Source organism: Caenorhabditis briggsae, assembly GCF_000004555.2.
Source record: "Caenorhabditis briggsae complete genome, chrII, whole genome shotgun sequence".
NCBI lineage: Eukaryota > Metazoa > Nematoda > Chromadorea > Rhabditida > Rhabditidae > Caenorhabditis > Caenorhabditis briggsae.
In genome coordinates this window covers 5531716-5553596 of record NC_013486.2, presented here as the reverse complement: position 1 = coordinate 5553596, position 21881 = coordinate 5531716, and the positions used below count along the sequence as shown (strand labels likewise).

General features: G+C 37.8%; 5 protein-coding genes and 1 non-coding gene across 6 annotated transcripts; 3 read left to right on the top strand and 3 right to left on the bottom strand.

Annotated features, from left to right (window-relative positions):
- Positions 1 to 1362: 1362 nt before the first annotated feature.
- CBG11182 lies at positions 1363 to 5655 on the top strand (the record flags this gene model as incomplete). The annotated part of the gene is made up of 6 exons (XM_045242086.1): positions 1363 to 1414; positions 2300 to 2688; positions 3610 to 3809; positions 3860 to 4075; positions 4125 to 4512; positions 5485 to 5655. The coding sequence occupies 6 exons, from the start codon at positions 1363 to 1365 to the stop codon at positions 5653 to 5655; spliced, it is 1416 nt and encodes a 471-aa protein (XP_045094480.1).
- A 165-nt stretch (positions 5656 to 5820) lies between these two features.
- On the bottom strand, positions 5821 to 6557 carry CBG11181 (the record flags this gene model as incomplete). The annotated part of the gene is made up of 4 exons (XM_002630402.1): positions 5821 to 5946; positions 5996 to 6263; positions 6316 to 6422; positions 6468 to 6557. 4 exons carry the CDS (start codon positions 6555 to 6557, stop codon positions 5821 to 5823), a joined length of 591 nt encoding a protein of 196 aa, XP_002630448.1.
- A 344-nt stretch (positions 6558 to 6901) lies between these two features.
- On the bottom strand, positions 6902 to 9850 carry CBG11180 (the record flags this gene model as incomplete). Its single annotated transcript, XM_002630401.1, has 11 exons — positions 6902 to 7074; positions 7122 to 7251; positions 7298 to 7786; positions 8195 to 8287; positions 8334 to 8545; positions 8596 to 8652; positions 8986 to 9046; positions 9111 to 9413; positions 9464 to 9628; positions 9674 to 9773; positions 9819 to 9850. 11 exons carry the CDS (start codon positions 9848 to 9850, stop codon positions 6902 to 6904), a joined length of 1815 nt encoding a protein of 604 aa, XP_002630447.1.
- A 398-nt stretch (positions 9851 to 10248) lies between these two features.
- Positions 10249 to 10320, bottom strand: CBG28556. The gene has a single exon. It is a non-coding gene (tRNA).
- A 635-nt stretch (positions 10321 to 10955) lies between these two features.
- On the top strand, positions 10956 to 15858 carry CBG11179 (the record flags this gene model as incomplete). The annotated part of the gene is made up of 11 exons (XM_045242085.1): positions 10956 to 11071; positions 11128 to 11228; positions 11286 to 11536; positions 12003 to 12099; positions 12146 to 12456; positions 12499 to 12763; positions 13192 to 13904; positions 14608 to 14793; positions 15066 to 15405; positions 15460 to 15620; positions 15664 to 15858. 11 exons carry the CDS (start codon positions 10956 to 10958, stop codon positions 15856 to 15858), a joined length of 2736 nt encoding a protein of 911 aa, XP_045094479.1.
- Positions 15859 to 16867: 1009 nt separating this feature from the next.
- Positions 16868 to 21743, top strand: CBG11178 (the record flags this gene model as incomplete). The annotated part of the gene is given in 9 exon segments (XM_002630399.1): positions 16868 to 17086; positions 17131 to 17374; positions 17418 to 17671; positions 17677 to 17814; positions 18311 to 18375; positions 20182 to 20492; positions 20538 to 20777; positions 20827 to 21021; positions 21073 to 21743. Coding segments are annotated over 9 exon segments (2337 nt in total), but the record flags the coding sequence as incomplete, so codon positions are not given.
- Positions 21744 to 21881: the final 138 nt, after the last annotated feature.

Below are 21881 nucleotides of genomic sequence, written 5' to 3'. Positions count from 1 at the left end.
AAATCGAAACGTTCTAAAAATTAAGAAAATTCTAAAGTTTTTTAAAAATTAAAAAAATTATAAAAAATTCCAAGATTTCAGAAAGTTCTGAAAATTCCAAAAATTCCAAAAAAATCAGGAAATTCTGAAAAATTTGACAGAGTTTGAAGTTTCATTAAAGAAATAACTGAACTCAATAAGTTAATCTAGGAAAAAGTAAAAATAAAAGTTCTAGTTAAAGTGTTGAAGTGTTGGTTTTAAACATTTTTCTACATACAAAAAAAATCGATTGTCATGCAAATAGGCATCTTTAGAAAAATCAAACCATCATCTCTGCCATCTTTTTTCCCCAATCATCAGAGCCATAGCCCATCTCAATATGTCTAATGTCTCCACTATCATTATAATCTCTCTGTTTTTCTCTGATTCATCATCACATCCTTCTTCTTCTCCTCTTTTTTTACCACCTTCCTCGTTCATCATCGAAAAACTTTGCCCTCTCGATTTTTCATTTCTCAGAATCACCATTTTTTTGTATCTTTTTGATTATTATGTATTCCGTAAAACCTGTAATAAAAGGCCCTTCTAACTTTTAACTTTGAGCTCAATTATATTGGTTCTTGAAACAGATATCAAAAATTAGTCAAATGATAGAATATTTATCATAATATTTCCCAATTTTTTATCAGTTGACAACTTTCTCATATCTCTGACAGGAACCGAGATAAATTTGCTCAAAGCTAGAGATAGAGATCTTTCATTACAGGATGTAGCCTATAAGTTACATTTAAAGATTCACTTCCTGTATGTTAAAATCTGGTTTTTGGAAGGTTAAATTTCCATAAACTCGGTACGTTCGCTCTCAAAAAAAAATCACCCGATTATGGTGATATGTTTTCCGCAACAGCAGTCTGTCGTTTTTGAATTGATAAATATTTTTATCATTTTATCATTTTATTGTCTGTCTTTATCAGATTTTGGTTATGATTTCAAGCGTTCAGTTTGTGTGTTTGCCCGTTTTTATCACTTCTCTTTTCTTTTTATCTGTCTTTTCTCTTTTATTTCTAGTAGTGTACTTTCTTTTTCCGTTTCGAAGATTCTTTAGCTTTTTTTCAATTTTAGTATCTTCGAAAAAATTTTTTCTACTATCATCTATATCATCATTATCATCTTTATATCGTTTTCGAGAATTTCCTTTTTTATTCCCAAAATACGTCATCACACACCCTTCTCAAAAACATGTTCACCATAATCATGTGAATTTGAACAGATTATCCTCCCGGAGGTTAAAATAATTGTTTTCACTCAAAAACCGAAACCATTCCCCCACCCCCTCAATGTTCATTTTTTCTAGGGTAAATACACCGGAGACGTCAACTGGACATGTCCTCTTCTTCTGACAAACTGTCGGCCGATGACGTTCTCAACACGCTGGGTGAGTCTGATTCTACTTTTTTCTTCTTTTTTGGATACTGTAGGAGGTTTACTGTAGGATTGCTGGATTGGCTAGGATGATGGACATAAGCTGATGGATGTGCTCTAAATTATCAGAAAAGAAGATATTGCCTCTTCGATTTCTTTATAAAAATGTATTTAAATTCTGAAAATAAAATTAAAAAAAACAAGAAATTCCAAAACATTGGAAAATTCTGAAAGTTTCCAGGTTTGGGAAATTCTAAAACTTCCGCAAATTTCCAAAAAATTCTTTAAAACCTCATGTTTCCGAGAAATCGAGAAAATCGAAAAAGTCCAATATTTTTGAAATTTTCCAAAATGTTTTGAGAAATTCTGAGTTTCTGAATTTCCAAGTAATACTTTCAAATCTTAAATTAAGAGTCTTAATATTCCATATGATCTTCAAAAATTCCAAAAATTCAGAAAAAATTTCAAAAATTCGAGAGTTTTATAAAATCCTGAGAATCTGAAAATTCCAAAAAATATCAAAAAGTTCCGAAAAAATTCCAAACATTTAAGAAATTCCGAAAGTTTCCAAATTTCCGAACTCTTCAAAAAGTCTCAATATTCTGCAAATCAAGAAATGTTAGAAAACTGCAAGTTTTCGAGAAATTTCGAAAAATTCGGAAAAATGCAAAAGTTCCGGAAGTTCCAAAAATGTCTTAAAATTCTGAAAATTCCAAAAATCAAGAAATTCCAAATTTTTCCACAAATAATAAGAAAATCAAGAGATTCTAAAATATCCGAAAAACCAAAAAAAAATCAAGACTATTCCAAAAAACTATTCCAAAAATTTCGAAAATCTGAAGATTATGAAAAATTTCGAAAATTCCGCAACCCTAAATACTGAAACATGATCTTTCAGAAAAGCGAAACCGGTACATCCTAACATGCATTTTGGTGTGCGGATTCGCGTGGGCTCCATTGGCATTCACTGGTCTATGCCCATCGTTTGTCGTCAAGTCTCCTGAGAATTCCAGTTTCATCGGTGTAGCTGATGAGTTCAATTTAACAGGAGAAGCCACGTGGCTTGCCGACAGCACGACTACTTTCTATATGGTTGGAAATATGATTGGTGGAATGTTCATCCCACCGTTGGCTGATAAATATGGACGGTTGCCTGTCTTTGTGGTTACTGTACTTTTGATGGCTAGCAGTGGGATTCTTTCTGCGTTTTCGAATTCAATTCTGATGTTCTGTATAATGAGATTGATTCATGGAATATTCTATACTGTAAGTTGGATGATTCATACGGTAAAACCTGTAATAGAAGGTCTCCCTAACTTTGAACTTGCAGCCAATTTATCTCGGTTCCTTCAAAATATATAAAAATGTATGAATTGATAAAATATTTATCATAATCTCACTAATACTTAATCAGTTGACAACTATTTGATACTTTTCACAAAAATCAAAATAAATTGGGTCAAAGTTAGGTGGGCTTTTGTTAGATGCAATACGGTATCCTAAAGAAAATCATTCTGGTATAATGCCCTCAAAACCGCCAACTTTGAGCCAATTTATCTTGGTTCCTGTGAAAGATATCAAAATGTGGTCAACTAATAAAATGTGTATGATATTTTGATAAACATTTTGTCTGTTGACCACTTTTTGATATCTTTAACTGAAAATGAGATACAGTTTAGGTCATTAATATATACAAAGACGTATTTTTCAGTTGATTTTCGGCTATTTTCGGGAGTCTCGAGCTCGTATGTCAAGTTTCCAACCACTTTGAAACTTTTGAAAAATGTGAAGCAGACCTAGATTAAAAACTTTGCATTCACAGAATTTTTTGAAAATTCCTAGCTTTTCAAGTATTTTCCAATTTCTCAAAGGCACCCATTTTTGGCCAGTTTTTGTGCTGATTCCTCAGAAATCGGCAAATATCTGGAAAAATTGTAATTTTCGAAAAATTCTGTAAATTCAAAGTTTTTAATCTAGGTCTGTTATACACTCTCTGAAATTTTCAAAGTCATCGGAAGCTTGTCAACCGAACTCTAGACTTCTGAAAATGATCAAAGATATCAAAAAGTGGTCAACTGATAAAATGTTTAGCATAATATAACCTATATTTTACCAGTTGACAGCGTTTTGATATCTTTCCTGAAACCGAGATATATAGGCTTAGAATTAACGGCTCGGATTCGAGCTATAAGAGTTTTCCAATTCTAGGCCTCCGGACTAGCTGGTTGGGTTCTTGGCTATGAGAATACTCCTCTCCGTCTCCGATTCTTTACTTCTGTCTATTACGGATTGATGTGGGTCGTTGGAGCATGTTTATTGGCTCTTCTAGCCTATATTCTACCGGATTGGAGATATCTGATGTTCTGTATTTCGTTTCCCAACCTTTTTGTGGCGATTCTTATTTATATGTGAGTACTGTACTTTGGATTTTGAATATCCTTTTTCTTCTTATCTTTAGGACAGTCCCTGAAAGTCTTCACTATCTGGTTTCAAGTCAGCAAACTGAGAAAATCGAAGCATGGCTCGAGAAGATTCGTGGACCAAAAGGAGACATAACAGCGATGGATATTGTCGAGATTCAAGATCCAAAAGGCTCCAGTTTCAAGAGTCTATGCAGGGAAATGTGGAAGCACAAAATGTTTATTGTTTACATCTTTGTTATGACCTATTTGTGGTAATTGATAACACAAATTTTATCATCAATCGAACAAAAACCATTTCAGGATCGTCGATACTTTTATCTATTTCGGATTGGCATTCTACTCGAAAAACCTTGCTGGAAACATCTATTTGAACTTCGTTCTTATGAGTCTTGTGGAAGCTCCAGCCTACGTTTTCTCTCCGATTTTTATGAACAAATACGGAAGAAAAGTGCTCATTTCGGGAACTCATATTATCGCTGGGTTGTCGTTTTTGGGCATCGTTTTGTCGTCTGAAGAATGGCACATTCATTTCTGGCTTCTTGGGAAATTCGCGATTTCTTGTTCTTTTATGAGCATTTACATGTTTGCTAGTGAGATCTTTCCCACTGATGGTAGAAACAAGTGCATTGGTTTCTGTGAGACATTGTCGAGATTCGGAGGAATGCTTTCTCCGTATTTGTCTCACTTGGTAAGCCCTAAATTTTTGAGGTTTTCGATCTCATTCTAGTTTAAAAATCAGAGCTTGTGGGCGTGGCTAACGGTCCCCGTAATGAAAACCACAGTAACCTAAAATCACGGTGTTTTTTTTCGGAACCACTTGAAAATGCGCTCGAACGCTAGAATTTGTATACCAAATTTTAAAAATTTTCCGAATGTTTTTGAAACTCCCAAATTCTTAAAATTTTTTATATTCCAAAAAATCAAGATATTATGAAAGGTTACCAAAATTCCAAAGGTTTCAGATCTCTCGAAATTCTAAATTCCAGATTTTCGAAAATCACGGAAGTTACAGAATTTATAAAAATCCAAATTTCGAAAAATTCGAGAATTCCGATAACTCAAAATTTTGAAAATTTCGAAAATTTCAGAAAACGAAAACTATCGTAACCTAAAATCACGGTGTTTTTTTCAGTACGTCTTGAAAATGCGCTCAAACGCTAACATTTGTATATCAAGTTTTCCGAATGTTTTTGAAATTCCGAAAATTTTTGAAATTTCAAAAAAATCAAGAAATCCCGAAAATTCCGGAAAACCTTGAAAGTTTAAAAAAATTCGAAAATTAAAAAAACAAAACAAGAACTTTCGAAAAATTTCAAAAATTTCAAAAAAAAATCAAGAAATTCCGAAAAGTTGCAAAAAACGGCGAGTGCAGGAAATTCCAAGAAAATTCCACAAAAGGAGACATTCTGAAAATTACAAAAAAAATCAAGAAATTCCTTTTTTCTCGATTCCTATTGGTTTTCGACAATTTTAGTGTTGAAAAACTCCAAACAAGTCGGAAAACAAAATTTTTCTAAATCTGAAAAAAAATGCCAAAAAAACTGACAAAAAGTTGCTAATTACGGTAGTTCGGCCATGGCCGCGGACACCAAATTACCTCTTCCACAGCTCTGTTTTTTTTTTGCGAACCAGCATAATAACCTTGATCTATTTTTTTCAGACCGCAGTTCATGCTCTAGCACCTGCTATCACCCTATCACTGATTGCAGTTTCTGGCGGTTTGCTAACTCTTGTCCTTCCCGAAACACTCAACACAAAACTTCCTTCGACAATCGCTGAAACCGCCAGTCGCCGACAATTGATTGATAGAAGCGATTCAAACTCAAACTAGTTTTTTTTTCCATATTTTTGCTTAACGGGTTTTCACTCAAAATGTGATTTTTGTTGTTGTTTACAATTGTTTCAAGTCTCAAATAAAACCGGCATAATTCATTGTGTACTTGAAAATCAAGTTGAAATCAAATAAATAAATACATTCCTGATAGAAAATAAATAATCAGACATTTGCGCCCGCCATCGGAACGATGTTGCACCCGAGAAGACCTGGTCCAGACCATTTTGCCGGACGAATTTCGAGACGAACTGGACGGTTGTCACGGATCACTGTCACACGAATGATCTTCTGAAAATATTTAGAATACTTTCTAATTTCCAAGAAGAATGAAACCAACGCCTTCATATTCTTTAGTAATCTGTGAGACTTGTTGCATATCGCTGAAGTTTCCATGATGAAGATTTCCATACTGAATGATCAAATCCTCTTTTCTGAATCCTCCAACGTCCGCTGGCGACGCCTCAACGACCGATGAGATTTTGACGAATGGCGTGTTGGATGTTCTGTGAACTGGCTTCTCTTCTGAAGCAACAGATCCACTGCTCTCTTTCTTTTCACCTTCCATTTCAGCAACAATTTTTTCAGTCAATTCAGTGCGATCGTTTCTGAAAAGTCAAAGAAAAGTCAATTCCAAAAGCCTTGAAACCAATTGAGAACCTGAGACAGATCAAATCGTGTCTGGCGTGTCTGACAGTGTAGACGTCAATAGTGTTCAGTGGATATCCTTCGCTATCAATCAACGGAGAATCCATAGTACTGTTGTTCTGGAAATTTTCAGTTATCGGAATTTTCATGTTAACTAGTATTACAGTTTCAAGAACCAGCATCAGCTCTTTGATCTTCTCGTCTATTTCATCACGTTGCTGAAGAAGTTGCTTAGCTTTCGAGTGATGGTCCATCTGTGGCTTACTATTACTTTTAATTGGTTTACCCTATATGGTCATATATTTAGACCACAGAAAAAGGTTACTGTTAAATACTCGACAATAAATAGGAAAATATAAATGTCCGAGACACACAGACAGGAAAGTTTTAATAGTAAGAAGTAGATTTCAAAGTTCAGGTTCATAAAGAGGAATAAAATGTAAAAATTGATATATGACTTTAATAATAAGAAAGTGAGAACAGACAACAATTTGTAATGGTATGGTATAAAAGAACATACTATGGGTGGGAAAAGGGAATTGAGCTTGGAAGAGGTAGCTAGGCTTATAGATGTCATAAATTGACCATTTAAAACGGCTCAGTAATCGTTGTAGCGACCTCTTCCACGACCACCTCGGAATCCTCCGCCTCCGCGTGACGGGTAAGGATTGTATCGATCATTGGGCCCAGAACCTTGAAGACCACCTCTGTAAGATTCACGACGGTATCCACCGAAATCTCCACCGCCACCACGTCCACCACGTCGGAATGCTGTAAACTTTTCGAGGTTTGCAGAGAAAAAGTCTATCCAAACTCACGCCTGGCTGCTGGCTGAATAATCCCTTCTCTTCTGTCTCCATCAGCACCATCCTCATATCTCGGTGGCTCTCCTCCACTTCCATCCCAACGGCGTGGAGTAGCATAGGCCCACTTGACGATGAATGGGGCCTAGAAATGTATGGATTTGAATCTTGAATATTGAATAGTCACTTACACTTCCATATGGACTTTCAACTGGCGAATGATTGACGAGAGCCAACACTTCGTTTGCCGCTTCTACAGTATCGAATTCTACAGTACCCGCAGCTGATCTCTCATTTCTCGATGGGAAAACCTCTACTTTTATCGGTTTATGATGACTTTTCTCGGCAATCATGTCCAGCAATTTAGCCTCATCCATAGTTCCTGGTGCGTTGAACCAGTGGAGAACCTTTGTAGGAAATACGATTCGATTCTTCATGGAGAGTTCTTCAGTCGTGAACCTTTGATTGCGAGATGACGTGTAATCTTTGAAAGATGGAGTGCCATCGGGAAGCAAGAAAGGTTCTCGAAGATAGTGGACACACTCTTGATGGCTGGGCTTGAATTCCAATTTAAGACCGCAAAGCTCGGTTCCTTGGAGATGATCAAGGACATCCTGACGCTGATTGGGTTGTCCCATTTCGATAATCCCGGTCTCTGTTTTGGTTCTCATGAAGCTGATCTGCAAGAAATGGTGTGACTACCGTACAACCTTTATTAGAAGGGCCCTGTAATAGAAGAGACTCCATAAAACCGAACTGTTTAAAATCAAAAATTTCTGCACGTTTTCAATGTAAAATATTCCGGAAATTCCACAAATTCACAGAAATTTGCTGACAAACTCATTTTTGCTCAAAAAATGCTCAATTTTGGTTAAATTATTAAGTTTAGCATGAATTTTGAATGAGGATTCACCGAACTTTTCAATCAACAGTTTTGGAAAAAATGGCTAGGAAAATAGAAGCCCGCCTAATTGAAGGGCTCCTGTAATAGAAGAACCCTCCGGCGGTATTTTGGAACAATAGAAGGGATGGTCCTTCTAATACAGGTTTTACGGTATTTAAAGAAAATCCCATAACAAAGTGCTTACTCTCAGAACATTTCCGTACTGGCAAAGAATATTGAAAAGCATGTCACAGTTGATTTTATCGTGGTCGAGTCCGTAGACCATCATGACACAGCCCTATAACAAAATATATGGTACATTTTGAAGTTAACAATGATATTACCGGTCCTCCCAGTCCACCATACTGCTGTTGTGGTCTTCTTCTGTCATTGTATTCTTCATAATAACCTCCTCCTTGTTGCTGTGGTGGACCGCTATTACCGTAGAAATCTTGAGTTGGCAGCAAAGCACGTCCTGAGTACCCGTACTGCGCTTGCGATTGCGGTGAGCCGTATCGATCGTATTGATCTCGTGGCTCTGGATACGGGCGACGATCTGAATTTAGAGTTTTGTCTGGAAAGCAGAAGAAAAGTCTTCCAACTAACGGTCATCTGGTTTGTTTGGAATCAATGTTCTACGTCCAGAATCTTGTGGTAGTTCATCTGAAATTGGGGGTTCTTGTCGGTTGCGCACTTTCAAATTCTTTCTGATATGTGCAAGATTGGGTAATTTTGTGTAAAAATGCTGATATGTTTTGCTTTGAAATGTTGTTTTTTTTCTTGCGGCGATATATCATTATCAGGTTTCTTAAGGATCTGATAATGATGATATCACATTTTGATTGTCTCTGATTTCTGTTGTGTATCTGTATGGCGTGTTGTTTTCCAAAACGACAGACACAACAAGACAGGCAATCATAGGGAACCAGTTCATTAGATATGGATTTAGAGAAAACAGCAGCGCATTAAACAACGGGTCGAGAGAAGAAAACGAACGGTCTGCAAGTGTGAAGTCCCTTTGATCTTTGTCCTGACGGGTCACTCGAACTCTATCTGGCTGAAAATTCATTTTTTATTAACAGGAAAACCTATTGGCCCAACAGTGTTGGAACTCAACAAACCTTGGCAAACTCGACTTTTAGGGTGCAGCAACCGGCATAAATGTCTGCTCCGTTCATAGCATGTTTAGCTGCTTTTGCAACTTCGACTGATTCAAACTCAACCAGTGCTTGAACAACCGTTGGTTTATGCATGACAGCAACACGGAGAACCTTTCCTTGTGAGCTCGAAATTGTATGAATGACATCTGCGTCGATGGGATACGTAGCATTCAAAACAGTAACAACGAGAACTTTGTTCGGAGTGGATCCCTCAAATCCCATTCGTTCAATACATTGAGACGTCGAGTAGTTGAACAGAGCTGCCTGAAACTTCTTCAAGGTTTATTAAGAGAAAACAGTTTATGCATAATTACCTGTCCTCCAACAGTGACATTATTCGTAGCCGCATAATTTACACAGGCTTTCGCGCCGTCAAGATTTTCGAATTCCACCAGAGCCATTCGTGAATGAGGAATACATGTTGCATACGCGATAGGTCCGAAAGTGCTAAGAGCCTCGAGGAGATCAGCTTCGGTTACCTGCAAAGCAACTGTTAACAAAAATTATATAGGTAAAGAATGAACCTTTTGATGCAGATTTCGCACATGGACCACAATCGATGGATTCGGATTTGTCGGGTCAGCATTGTCGTCGCGGCGGTAACGCTTTGACGGAGGATCAGAGCTGAAAATTTTATTTACCAGACTGAATAAATGTTTACTAACTCACCCATGATGAAAACCTCCTCTTCCATGCATCATTGTGAAGTGGTCACACCTGAAATTCAAAGAATTACAAAAAAAACTTGCTAAAATGTGATTTTCAGAAGAAAATTGATTAGAAACAGCGCTTATTAGTTGAATATTGATATAAATTCTATATGTTAAATTGTATTTAGCTGAAAATTCAAAGAGAAGATACAAAAAAAGGTAAAACTCATCGCAAAAAACACAAAAAATTTTATGCTAAACAGTGCGCAGTAGCGTTATAACGGAGTGTCGTTGCGAGTTCTAAATAGCGACCACAAAGGAAAGGAAAAAGGCTCAATAAACAGTATTTCGGGAACTTCAATGTTTATAAAAAGAAAATAAGTAACATTGACTCTCGGAAAACATCAGCTGAACAAGATTTCCCATCGAAAAAAACCAATAAAAGGAACTTCCCATGCCGGGAATCGAACCCGGGCCGCGTGGGTGAAAACCACGAATCCTAACCACTAGACCACATGAGATCTGAGTGAATGGGGGCAAGAGTACATAGACAAGGGGAAGAACGTTAAGTGGGGGGAAAATAGAGCAGCGAGGGTGGAGAAAGGAAACGTTTGCCCTCCACCCGTCTCGAATGGGTTTCTGATAACCAGAGGAAACTATACACAGTTTCTAAATAACAAAATTTTAATTCTGTTCAAATCAATTGATAGTTTTGTGTATCTTGAGCTGTTCTTCGATTTATTAGTAGATTTTTTGAGAACGACGAAATAAGATCAGATTATCTTGTTTACTTTTCAGTTGTATTCGTGTATCTAAATCCTATTATCAGTCTCCGGCGGTTCAGATGATGTTCAATTAAAACCATAAATCAATTATATAACATTTGCATGCTCTTCCCAATTCTCATCCTCCAGTTTCTTTCCCTTTCTCTGCGTCTCATTGCTAATTCCATGCATGGTCTCTCAAATTGCCACACTCTCTCGCCATATCTATTCTAGACTATCACAATTCGCATACCCAAAACTGGCAGTTTATGTTTGAATTCATAAAGAAAACTATTTAATTTCAGATCACGAATTTCCATTGAACCCAACATAACATTTCTTGCTGCTGTTTACAGTTTTTAGTCCATAATTTCGAATTTCAGAGGGCAATTATGTCCACTGGAATACGTCGTCGACATGAGCAGAAGCAGAATCTTTTGGAAAAGAAAGAAAACAGAGAAAACCGAGAAATAGATGGAGATTTAGAGAAAGATGCTAGCTTGCTAAGGTGCGTGCAGCAACATGATGACCTCCAATTTTTTAGGCCACATCTCCAATTTTTAGGCCACTTCACTGGAAAATTATTGCTGTCTACTACCTATTGCTCATATTTGGAGCTTCTTTTTTGCACAAATGTTTGCCAGAACCCAAGGATCCGAATCAAGGTATTTATTTCGTAATTTTTTAACTTTCTGAAAACTGGAAAACGAATCTTTTTTCAGAAGAAACTCAATTTTCCGAAAAGCGAGCAGTTGGGATCCTCCAAGAGTTATCAGATTATGGATGGAAACCTGCAGGAAGTTACAACTGTGAAGAGCTGACAAGAAATCGAATTCTTAAAGAATTGAACGATATAAGAAAGGCAAATGAAAATGTGAATGGATTGAGATTCGATGTGGATACACAATATGTGTCTGGATGCTTTGACATTCCCGCTCATGACACAGAAGGAATGAATATATGTTATAGAAATGTGAGTTTTACAGTTTTGCATGAACATTTCAAAACGGGGCTCTGGCGGCTCTTCGGCGGCCCTCTCATAGATTCTTCTAGAATCAATATTTTTGGACCAACTTAATCAAATATGATAGAATTTGATGAGTACTACAAAATGAATTCGATGAGTACTACAAAATGACTATTTGAAAAATTGTGTCTTGTCTATGAACAAAGTTACAAACAAAACAAACTAAAAAACAGGACCTGACACTGCATGACTTGAAACTTTGTTCATAGACAAGATACAGTTTTTCAAATAATATCATTTAGTAATACTCATCAATTCTATTGTATCTAGATCTGAAAATATTGTTTCTCAAAGAAATTATGGAAAAGTCGGTGAAGGTTCGGCAGAGCCCGGTTTACAAGTATGCATGCATACTTTCAGATTTGCGAAAATTGCACCTCCTTATGTAATACTTCAATTATAAGTCTTGTAGGTGTCGAATGTTGTGGCAAGACTGGGAACAGGAGACAAAAAAGATCAAATTTCAGTATTACTGAATTGTCATTATGACAGCTGGCCAACGAGTAATGGTATGTTTTAATTCCTGAAATATTCTTCTAGAACTATAAGTTTCAGCTGGAAGTGATGATTTATCTTCTTGCGCTCTGATGCTCGAGCTTATTCGTTTGTATTCGGAAAACCCACATCTTCTGAACCATGACGTCATCTTTCTCTTCAACGGAGCCGAAGAATCATCTCTTCTGGCTGCTCATGGATTCATTACTCAGCATTCTTGGAGACACGAAATCCGGGCGTTTATTAACCTAGAAGCTAGTGGATCTGGAGGCCGTGAACTTCTTTTTCAGGCGGGACCAGCGAATCAATGGCTTCTGAATTCCTACTTAGAAGCTGCTGTTCATCCACATTGCAGTGTCATAGGACAGGAGGTTTGTGATTGAAGTTGCGCACATTTACCAAGATCTTCTCAGGTGTTCCAATCCGGAGTCTATCCAGGAGACACCGATTTTCGAATCTTCAGAGATCACGGAAGGGTTCCAGGTCTTGATTTGGCCTTTGTACAGAATGGATATTGGTGGCACACTGAGTTTGATACAGCTGAAAGGATCACAAAAGGATCTCTGCAGAGAGCAGGAGAAAACGTTTATTCAACACTCAATCATCTTTTGAATAGTCCATATTTGGAGAATCCAGCAGAGTACGCTGATAGGAAAACTGTTTTCTTTGACTTTTTGGGTGAGTTTTTGTGTTTTGACTTATTATTTCGCAGGGAAAATTGGAGCTGGTGGCCGTGGTCGAAGGTCCCACAACGACAGCTGCCGTAATCTAAAAAATATGCGTTGGAAATTTAATAATTTAGATTCAAAAACATTTTTTTGTTCCAAATGTAAAAACTCCAAAAAGTTCGAAAATTCAGAATCATTTAATCACCTGTGGTTTTTCCCAGAAAATCTTTTTTGATAGTGAAAATTTACTCAAAACGGACGAAAAGCAAAAGATAAACTCTGAAAATTAAACTCTTTTTAGGTTACGGTAGTTGTGAAACCGCTGAACACGCCCACAAGATGTCCTCTTCCATATCTCTATTTTTTTTCGGAACAGAATAATACAGTATTTAAAACCAGTAGAATACTGTAGGAGAAAAACACGAATGATTTTTTCAGGACTGTTCGTTGTGATCTACCCACTGTCATTTGCCCACTTCATCAATCTGACTGCAATTTTGGTCATCTTCGGATTAGTTTCCCACCGATTCTACACAAAATCTTTCCTAACATTTTTGGCCCTTCGAGACTACATTCTCACTGTCTTGACTATTGCACTTGTTCTGAAAGCCATGACTTTCATGTCTCTCTTCACGTATGGAGCTTTGAGATGGTACACAAGACACTGGCTTGCTCTGGTTGCATATGGATTGCCTAGTGTATGGGCTGGTCTATCTGTACAAGGACTTTTATGTGCAAGATTGGATCCGAAGATTCGAGGAGACTATGGATCAGCGTTGGATTTGATTCATCTTACTGTAGTATCTGGAATCCTTCTGATTTTCACCTATTACGATATTGCAAGTGGATTCTTGTTCGCTCTGCTTCTGATCCCAGTTGTGAAATCATTGGCATCTTATTTTGGAGCTTTTCCTAGTGAGTTTTTTTTCAATTATTTAGGACCTCTCATAATTCAAAACCTTTCAGCTTGCCCCCACCTCAATACCCTGCTAACTCTATTGGTATCTCTCCCAGGATGTGCCATGGCAATTTATACCACTGAAATGCTCCTTTCCATTTTCATTCCAATTATGGGAAGAAGCTCGTATAATCCGGAACCAGTAGTATCCTTTTTTGTGGCTTTCTCAGCTTCTTGCATTGTTTTGTCACTGGTAAGAAAAATATTATTTAAAGGGGGCTCCGACAAAATGTCTCGAAAACATGTACGCCTCATTCGTTTCTCGAAACTTCTAGAATGTTTTTCAATCTTTATTTAAATTCCCGTCAAAACTGACAACACTGAAAAATTAGCGGTTTTTTTGCAATTTTTCGAGAGAAAAACGGGCAATTTTTGAACCTTTTCAGGTTTTTAAAGCTATTTTTGACGATTCTTTTTTGATTTTTCCGGTTGGTTGTCTGAAATTTGACAGAACGGTTTTCATGAAGGTTACTGTAGGTTACTGTAGAAAACGAATTTCGTTTTGTAGTTTTCTTTTGCAAACTAATCACGCCAAAATGCAGATAAATAACTATTTGTGTGTTGAAAAATAAACTGAAAGGAAATAGCTTTCTACAGTAACCTACAGTAATCTGCACGAACACCGCTCCGTCAAATTTCAGACAAAGAAATTAGAAAAATCGAAAAAGAGTAGTCAAAAATAGCTGAAAAACCTAAAAAGGTCTAAAAGTTTTGCAAAAAATCGGAGGAAAAATCAATTTTTCTCTCGAAAAATCTAACAAAAAAAAAGAAAAACCAGCGGTTTTTTGCAATTTTTGAGGGAAAAATGTAGTTTTATTCGATTTTTGAGAGAATTTTTAGTCAGAGTTCCTTTTTTAAAACAGCCGAATATGCTATTTTTACTTTTTTTTCTTTAGGGAGGCTTGGTTGCCAAAAGTCAGAATTCCCGCCCGAGAAACGAGGCAGGTCTCTTGGAAATCATCTACAACCTTCTAGGAGTCGTACTAGTTACCTTGACAATTCTCTACGTGTTTGCTAGCTTCTGGCCATCTCCATATCGATTCGACGAAAAGTACCCAACTGCCAAGAGAACCCAATTCTTCGTAAGTTACCTTAAAACCTGTAATAGAAGGGCTCCTACTTTTTAACTTTGAGCCAATTTTTCTCGGATCCTGTCAAAGATATAAAAAAGTGTTAAACTGATAAATTGTTTATCGTAATATCACAAACATTTTATCAGTGGACACATTTTTGATATCTTGCATAGGGATTGAGATAATTGAGCTCAAACTTGACAGTATGGAGAGAGGCTTCCTTTACAGGTTGTATTGTGATTTTTCCAATTCTTGAGATTTTTAAATCATTAATTTTTCAGCATGTAAACCAAATGTTCTACGATCGAAACAACCAGCTCACTGTTAACGAAACGCGATTCTATGCGATTTCTCGTGATTACCGAGGAGCCGAGGATATTCCATTCGTGAAGAGTGATCCAGAATATACTGGATTACAGTGCCATCATGAGAACAATCCATGGTGTGAAGTACCGTTTTTGTTCCCTACGAAGGGGCGATTAAACGATAGAAATATCAGAGTTAGAACTGTGGATGAGCGTTTGAATTTTAAACACCCTGTAAAGATTTTGGGAATCTCCAAGAAACATGGTGTTGAATCGGATGGAAAAGGGAATATCGAATACAGTTTTTCAGTCATTGGTAGGCTAATAGATAAACTGGAAACCATCTGATATCTATAACTCCCTTTTCTAGGAACCGGCCAAATTTCTGTCTACATCATCCCTGATTCTACATGGGTAATTACCAATACTTCCGTTACTGTTCCAAATGAACCACAAGAGAATATGTTCCTTTATTTCACATGCTCAACACCCAATAATATCTGTGAATGGATGTTCAAAATAACCATCAAGGTAGAGAAAGTCATATTCTGCTTATATGTGTTTTAATTTCCAGAAAACCACTCAAACTCCATCCGATGAAAAACCTCTCCTAGTTGGAATCTCTAGTCATCATCTGCACGGACCCGAAATGCAATCACAGTCCATCAAAAATATGATCTCGAAAATCAAAGAAAACCGAATCCACAGTCCAGAATGGACAGTCACGGCCAGTGCATGGAATGTGGATCAAGTCTACAAATACTTTTAGATATATAGTCCGAATTCTTCTGTGATAAATATCATTCCTGTTGCAATATGTGTGCCATTTACGGATTTGAATTATTTCACTTTTTAGTTTGTTTATTAATAAAAATAGCGTTTTTTTCCTGAAAATTCAACAAAAGTTGTTTGAAATGCCATTAAATATTTTAGATCACAGTTGTAAGTATTTGTGAACATTTGTATTTTCGAGATTTTTTTTTCAATTGACAGAAAAAAAAACACCGTTTTTTTTCGGAATTTGAGATTTTTGGACTACTATGTCAAAGGCGCACACAAAAAATTCACTTTTGGGCATCGAACGGAATTAATTGTGTAATTTTTCGCGCTACCCGAATCTTTCTGCTCTCAATTTTCACCAATATTGTGGTGTTTTTGTGATGGGAAAATATAATTTCTACTCGAAAATTTGAATTCTCAAAAATTTCGAAAAGGCCTTGTTCCTCACGGCAAGGAACCGAAATCGGGAAGAAAGCAAAAAGCGGCACCGCGCCGCGCTTTTGCTAAAATCGCGCGCTGTTATTGCAAACGAAAAGCTGGAAATATTTTCAGATATCTTATTAGATTTAGAGTCAGAATTCAAATCATTGCATATTGAAATATGTATTGAATGCCTAATTTTGGCTTTTCTGTCACAATTTTATTTTTTCTCAACAACTTGACTCGTTTCCATGGCTACATGCGTTGGTCCCGCTCATTCTTTGTCGTCTTTTTTAAAAATTATTTTTCTCATTCTATACTAGGCTTTGAAACCGATTTTTATATTCTAGAGATGGGAAACAACAAGAAGGGGAAGAAAAAACAGCCACCAAAGGAATCTCAAGCCGAAAGAACCCGCCGAGAGCAAGCAGCGGCGAAAAAAGATGCTGAGGAAAATGCGTTGCTCGACAAAGAAGTGGAGGTAAGTCCGAAAAAATTCGCTTCTGAAAACTGAAAATTTCCAAAAGTCTCAGAAAAATATCAACGATGGAAGTGCGACCAAAAACGTGCATGCACACGAATTGCAAATGTTCCGAGCAATGCCGAAAATCGAGTTGCACGCACATCTGTCTGGAAGTCTCTCGCCGGGAACAATTTCGAAGCTTGTTGGAAATAAAGATAAATGCATACAAACTATCGCCAAGTATAGACTTCAAAAACCTGAAGAAATGAAAAAGGTGTTTGAGTCGTTCGGAGCAGTGAATGAAGCTCTTGAAAAATCGGAGAATCTTAGAATCGTAAGTTATTGACTGAACAATTCTTCTTGAATTTTGTTTTTCAGGCGACTATTGAAACTTGTCGCGAGTTCTGTGAAGACGGATGCATCTATTTGGAACTTCGTAGCACGCCAAAACATACCCGATTCATGGACTATGAAACTTATCTCCGCACAATTGTTGGAGCTATTCTGGAAGCAAGAGTGCTATTCCCTCAAATGAAAATATTTTTTATTGTTGGAATCAACAGAACTATGAATTACGACACTGCATCACACATTCTTCACATCGTAGGAGTTCTGCAGCTAGGTTCGTTGCTTCAAGCCCAAACCCTTTGAAAATGAGGTTTCAGAGTCTAATGTGATTGTCGGACTTGAATTGAGTGGAGATCCCAAAGTCTACGCAAAACACCTCGTTTCCATCTTTCAAGTTGCTCGTCGATTCCATGGTCTCGGAGTCACTTATCACTTGGCAGAAACGAAAGATTACACAGATGATACCTTGGATTATATGTTGACAATACCGGATCGTATCGGACATGGAACATTTCTTCACACTAACAAAAAACTTGTAGAAATTGTGCAGTTCTATAAGATACCATTGGGTATTTCCGATTTATTATATTGAGTTGTGTTATTTTTTTTTCAGAACTTTGTCTCTCCTCTAATGTGTACACGAAAACAGTGCCGAGCCCTGCCGACAGCCACTTCAAGTATTGGAGAGATCGAGGTATCCCAGTATCCATAAATGTGAGTACCTAGATTGGCTACTGGACGTTTCAGAACCCGACGTTTCAGAACTTTTCTGTATCTTTGCGTAGTGGTTTTTGCACATCAAATGAGAATAGCTCATTTCAATTTGTTCCTTTTCTGTTTTTTCATTCGTTCTCTACAGTGCTCCAAACAATGATAGGTTCACACTCGGGAACTCTCAAAAATCGAAAAAATTGAAATTTTCAAAACAAGATTTTTTGCGTACTTTTAGACAACGTTTTTTGAAATTTTCAATTTTCGCTTTTTTGAGAGTTTCCGAGTTTGAACCTATCATTATTTAGAGTACGGTAGATGAGAACAAATAAAAAGCAAAAAAACAACAAATTGAAATGAGCAATACTCATTTGATCTGCAAAATCCACTATGTAAAATTGTAGAAAAGTTCTGGAACGTCATTGTTCTGAAACGTCGCTGTTCTGAAACGTCCAGGAGCCCCTGGATATAAATGAAAGAAACTGTGAATTTTCTTCAGACGGATGACAAGGGAATATTCCCCGCTTCCTCGTTGTCGGAGGAATATTTCAAAGTCGCCAAAGTGTTCAACCTGTCCATGGACGAAATGATCACTCTCAACTTCAATGCACTGAGGTCGTCGTTTGGTTACAAGTACAGCTGCACAACTTTCCTCGACACCTTCCGAAAGATCGGGGATAATACTCTCATCTAATCTCTCGATTCATTGCTAATATATATTTGTGTCACTTGCTTTTCGTACTCTGCTCGATCAAAAAACCCTCCAGTGCGACAGTTGACGCACTGAAAACCCCACCTCGTGACTGCCACACTACAGTTTCTTGAGGGTTCTTTGATCGAGATCACCCATCTCTCTTTTTCTCCGATGCTTTTTCTCCCGAGTACTTTGGTCTTGATACCGCTGAACTGTCACATTGGGTGCACAATTGCGCCAAAAAATCTCTTTTCCCAGTTGTTTTTTCGGTCTCCAAAGAACATATTGTCGCCAGTTTGTATGATCTTTATGTAAAATTTATTGTACTTTAGCTTATTTATTTTTAGTCTGTATTTACTGAATAAGACATTTTCGAAGGATTTTTTCTTATTTTTTTTCTTTTCTTGTCAAACTGGACTCCATATCTCTTCTCTTGGAAGTTTTTCTTTTCTTTTCTTCATCTCTCTTCCCAGCATTGTATGTAGACGTTATCCATTTTTTTTCCTTTTTCTACATATAGAAGGCGCCATTGCGGACGAGGCCGCCCGGGCGCTCCTCAACTCGTCTGTTTCTCTTCGTTCAACCATTCCTCACACCGTTCTCTGCTCACCACCACGTGCATTTTGTGTCAATTGAGCGTTTTCTGATCAGCGCTTCGAGTTTTTGCTTTGCCCCTCCCCACCCCTTCTCACAACTTTCGTCTCCCAGCACTCGACCCCACGTTGTTTTGCAGTAGTCAGTCGTGTCCCTTTGGATGTCCTTGATTTCTCCTATTCTTTTGCTCTTCGCTGATGGCACGTAGGCACTCGAAAATACGCTGTTAAATAGCTTCTTTTCTAATTTATATTAATTTTTTCAATCAAATTTATCAACTGAAACAAACAAAAATAATTGTGTTTCGACTTTAATTCGAATTAAGTGATGCCTTTTGCGATGGGATGTTTGATTTTTTATCGATACTTTTTTACAACAGCGGGAAGAACTATTCTTCAAACAATGCATTATATTTTCAACTTGGCTCGGAAACATTTTTATTGTTAAAAATTCTCATTTAGGTGCCAAGACTTGACAGTCAAGCCGGTACATTTTCCCGGCACCAAAGAACAAAAACCGCCAAAATACTTGAAATCGCCCGACAACTGTTTATTCTTTCTTCATTTTCTCTAGTTAAAAATCGTTCAATGATACCTGCTTGTCGGAAAGCTTAAAGCTAGCTTATTTCACTACCTCCCAAGGCAATCTACGGTCGAAAATTATACTGTTATCGACACGAATTCATTGATATGCTAATAATTGAATCATCATATGAATAGAATGTATAGTCGTCGTTTCTGCGGAAAGGACAGCGAGCACAATCTAATTTTGTTGAGTGGAGTTGTATTTATTCGCGAGAAGCTTCTCCATTCCCATTAAGTCCTTCTTCCCACTGAATTGAACGCTCAACGGGGATCCTTCAAAAGTTCAATCTCATCAATCAACTATTTCTGGACAGATGCTTTCTTCGACACAGCAGTCCTATGTTTCTCGTATTTCGCTTTTTTTTCATTTTCTTGTTCAACTTTCTGCTGAGAATGCAAAACAGATAAGAAATTGCCTTGATCATACCACTTTAATATTCTCTTCTTGTTTCGACGAACCAAGTTCTTTGATCAATTCATTCAATTCTTTCTTTCCAGGATGCTTTCAAGACTCACTTCTCGCTCCTTCGGAACTTCTGCTTCTTGCTCGAGAACGGCTGGCGTCTTTAGAGACAAGCGAGAGGTCGCGTTTCCAATCGCTGGAAAATCTCCAAAGGTCGTCTCATTGGCCGATGCCTGTCGCGAAATCAAGAGTGGCGACAACGTCTTCGTTCACGGAATCGCTGCAACCCCAACACCACTGCTTCAAAGTCTCTCGGAGCACGCAGTTGCTAACAACTTGAAGGGAGTTAAACTGCATCATTTGCACTTGGAAGGAGCCACCCCATGGACAGCTGATGGAGTTAAAGGTAGGAATCAAGTTTTGAGAGTAATTACAATTTCAAATTTTGTAGACAGAGTCCGCTCCAACTCCCTCTTCACCGGTCACAACTTGAGAGGCGCTGTCAACAACGGAATCGCCGATTTCAACTCTTGCTTCTTGTATGAAGTCCCACTGTTGTTCCGCAAGGGAGCCATCAAGTTGAACGCCTCTCTTATCCACGTTTCTCCACCAGACGCCTTCGGATATTGCTCCCTTGGTACTTCTGTGGATACTGCTCGTGCTGCCGTCACCAACTCTCCATTGATTATTGGTAAGTAGTTATTTCTATCAATTTTCACATTCACACTTCTGAATTCTAGCTATGGTCAACAAGAATATGCCACGCACTTTCGGAGACGGAGTCATCCACGTTTCACAAATTGATTACCTCGTCAACGAAGCCGATGGGTTCGAACTTCACCAACGCAACATCGGAGCACAAAACGATCAAGAGAAGAAGATCGGACAAATCATTGCCGAGAATCTTGTTGACAACGGAGCCACACTTCAGATGGGTAAGAATTAGATACACGTAGACCAAAACTTTTCATTGTTCAATTTTTTAGGTATTGGAGCTGTCCCAGATGCTGCTCTCTCTGCTCTCAGCAACCACAAAGATCTCGGAATTCACACCGAAATGTTCTCTGACGGAGTTCTCGACCTCATCGAAAAGAACGCTATTACAAACTCCAAGAAAGCAATCCACCCAGGAAAGCTTGTCGTATCCTTCGTCTATGGATCTACCAAGCTCTACAACTACCTCAACGACAATCCACTCATCGAGTTCGGAGATGTTAACTGGGTCAACGATCCAGCTGTCGTTCGTAAGAATCCTAAAGTCACTGCTATCAACTCGGCTGTCGAGATTGATTTGACTGGACAAGTCGTCGCGGACTCTGTTGGAAAGCGATTCTTGTCTGGATTCGGAGGACAAGTCGACTTCATTCGTGGAGCTGCAATTGGAAACGACGGTCTCGGAAAGCCAATCATTGCTCTTCCATCTATCTCAAAGAAGGGACAGAGTAAAATCGTGCCAACCATCAATGAAGGAGCTGGAGTCGTCACAAGTCGCGCCCATGTGCACTACGTAGTCACTGAATTCGGAATTGCTCAACTTTGGGGCAAGAACATGCGTCAACGTGCCTACGAATTGATCAAGATTTCTCATCCAAGTCAACGCGAATCTCTCGAGAAGGCCGCTTTCGATCGTCTGAAGGTTATGCCATCCGCCGACTAAATTGTTTATATTTTCTATATTGCTTTCGGGTATCTCTGTATCCTTTTTCCACTTTTTCTGATTGTAGGATGTAATTTCATTTCGTTTTCCCTGTTTTTCATCTTCGGTTCCAAATGTTTCTTACATGTACAGCTGTAA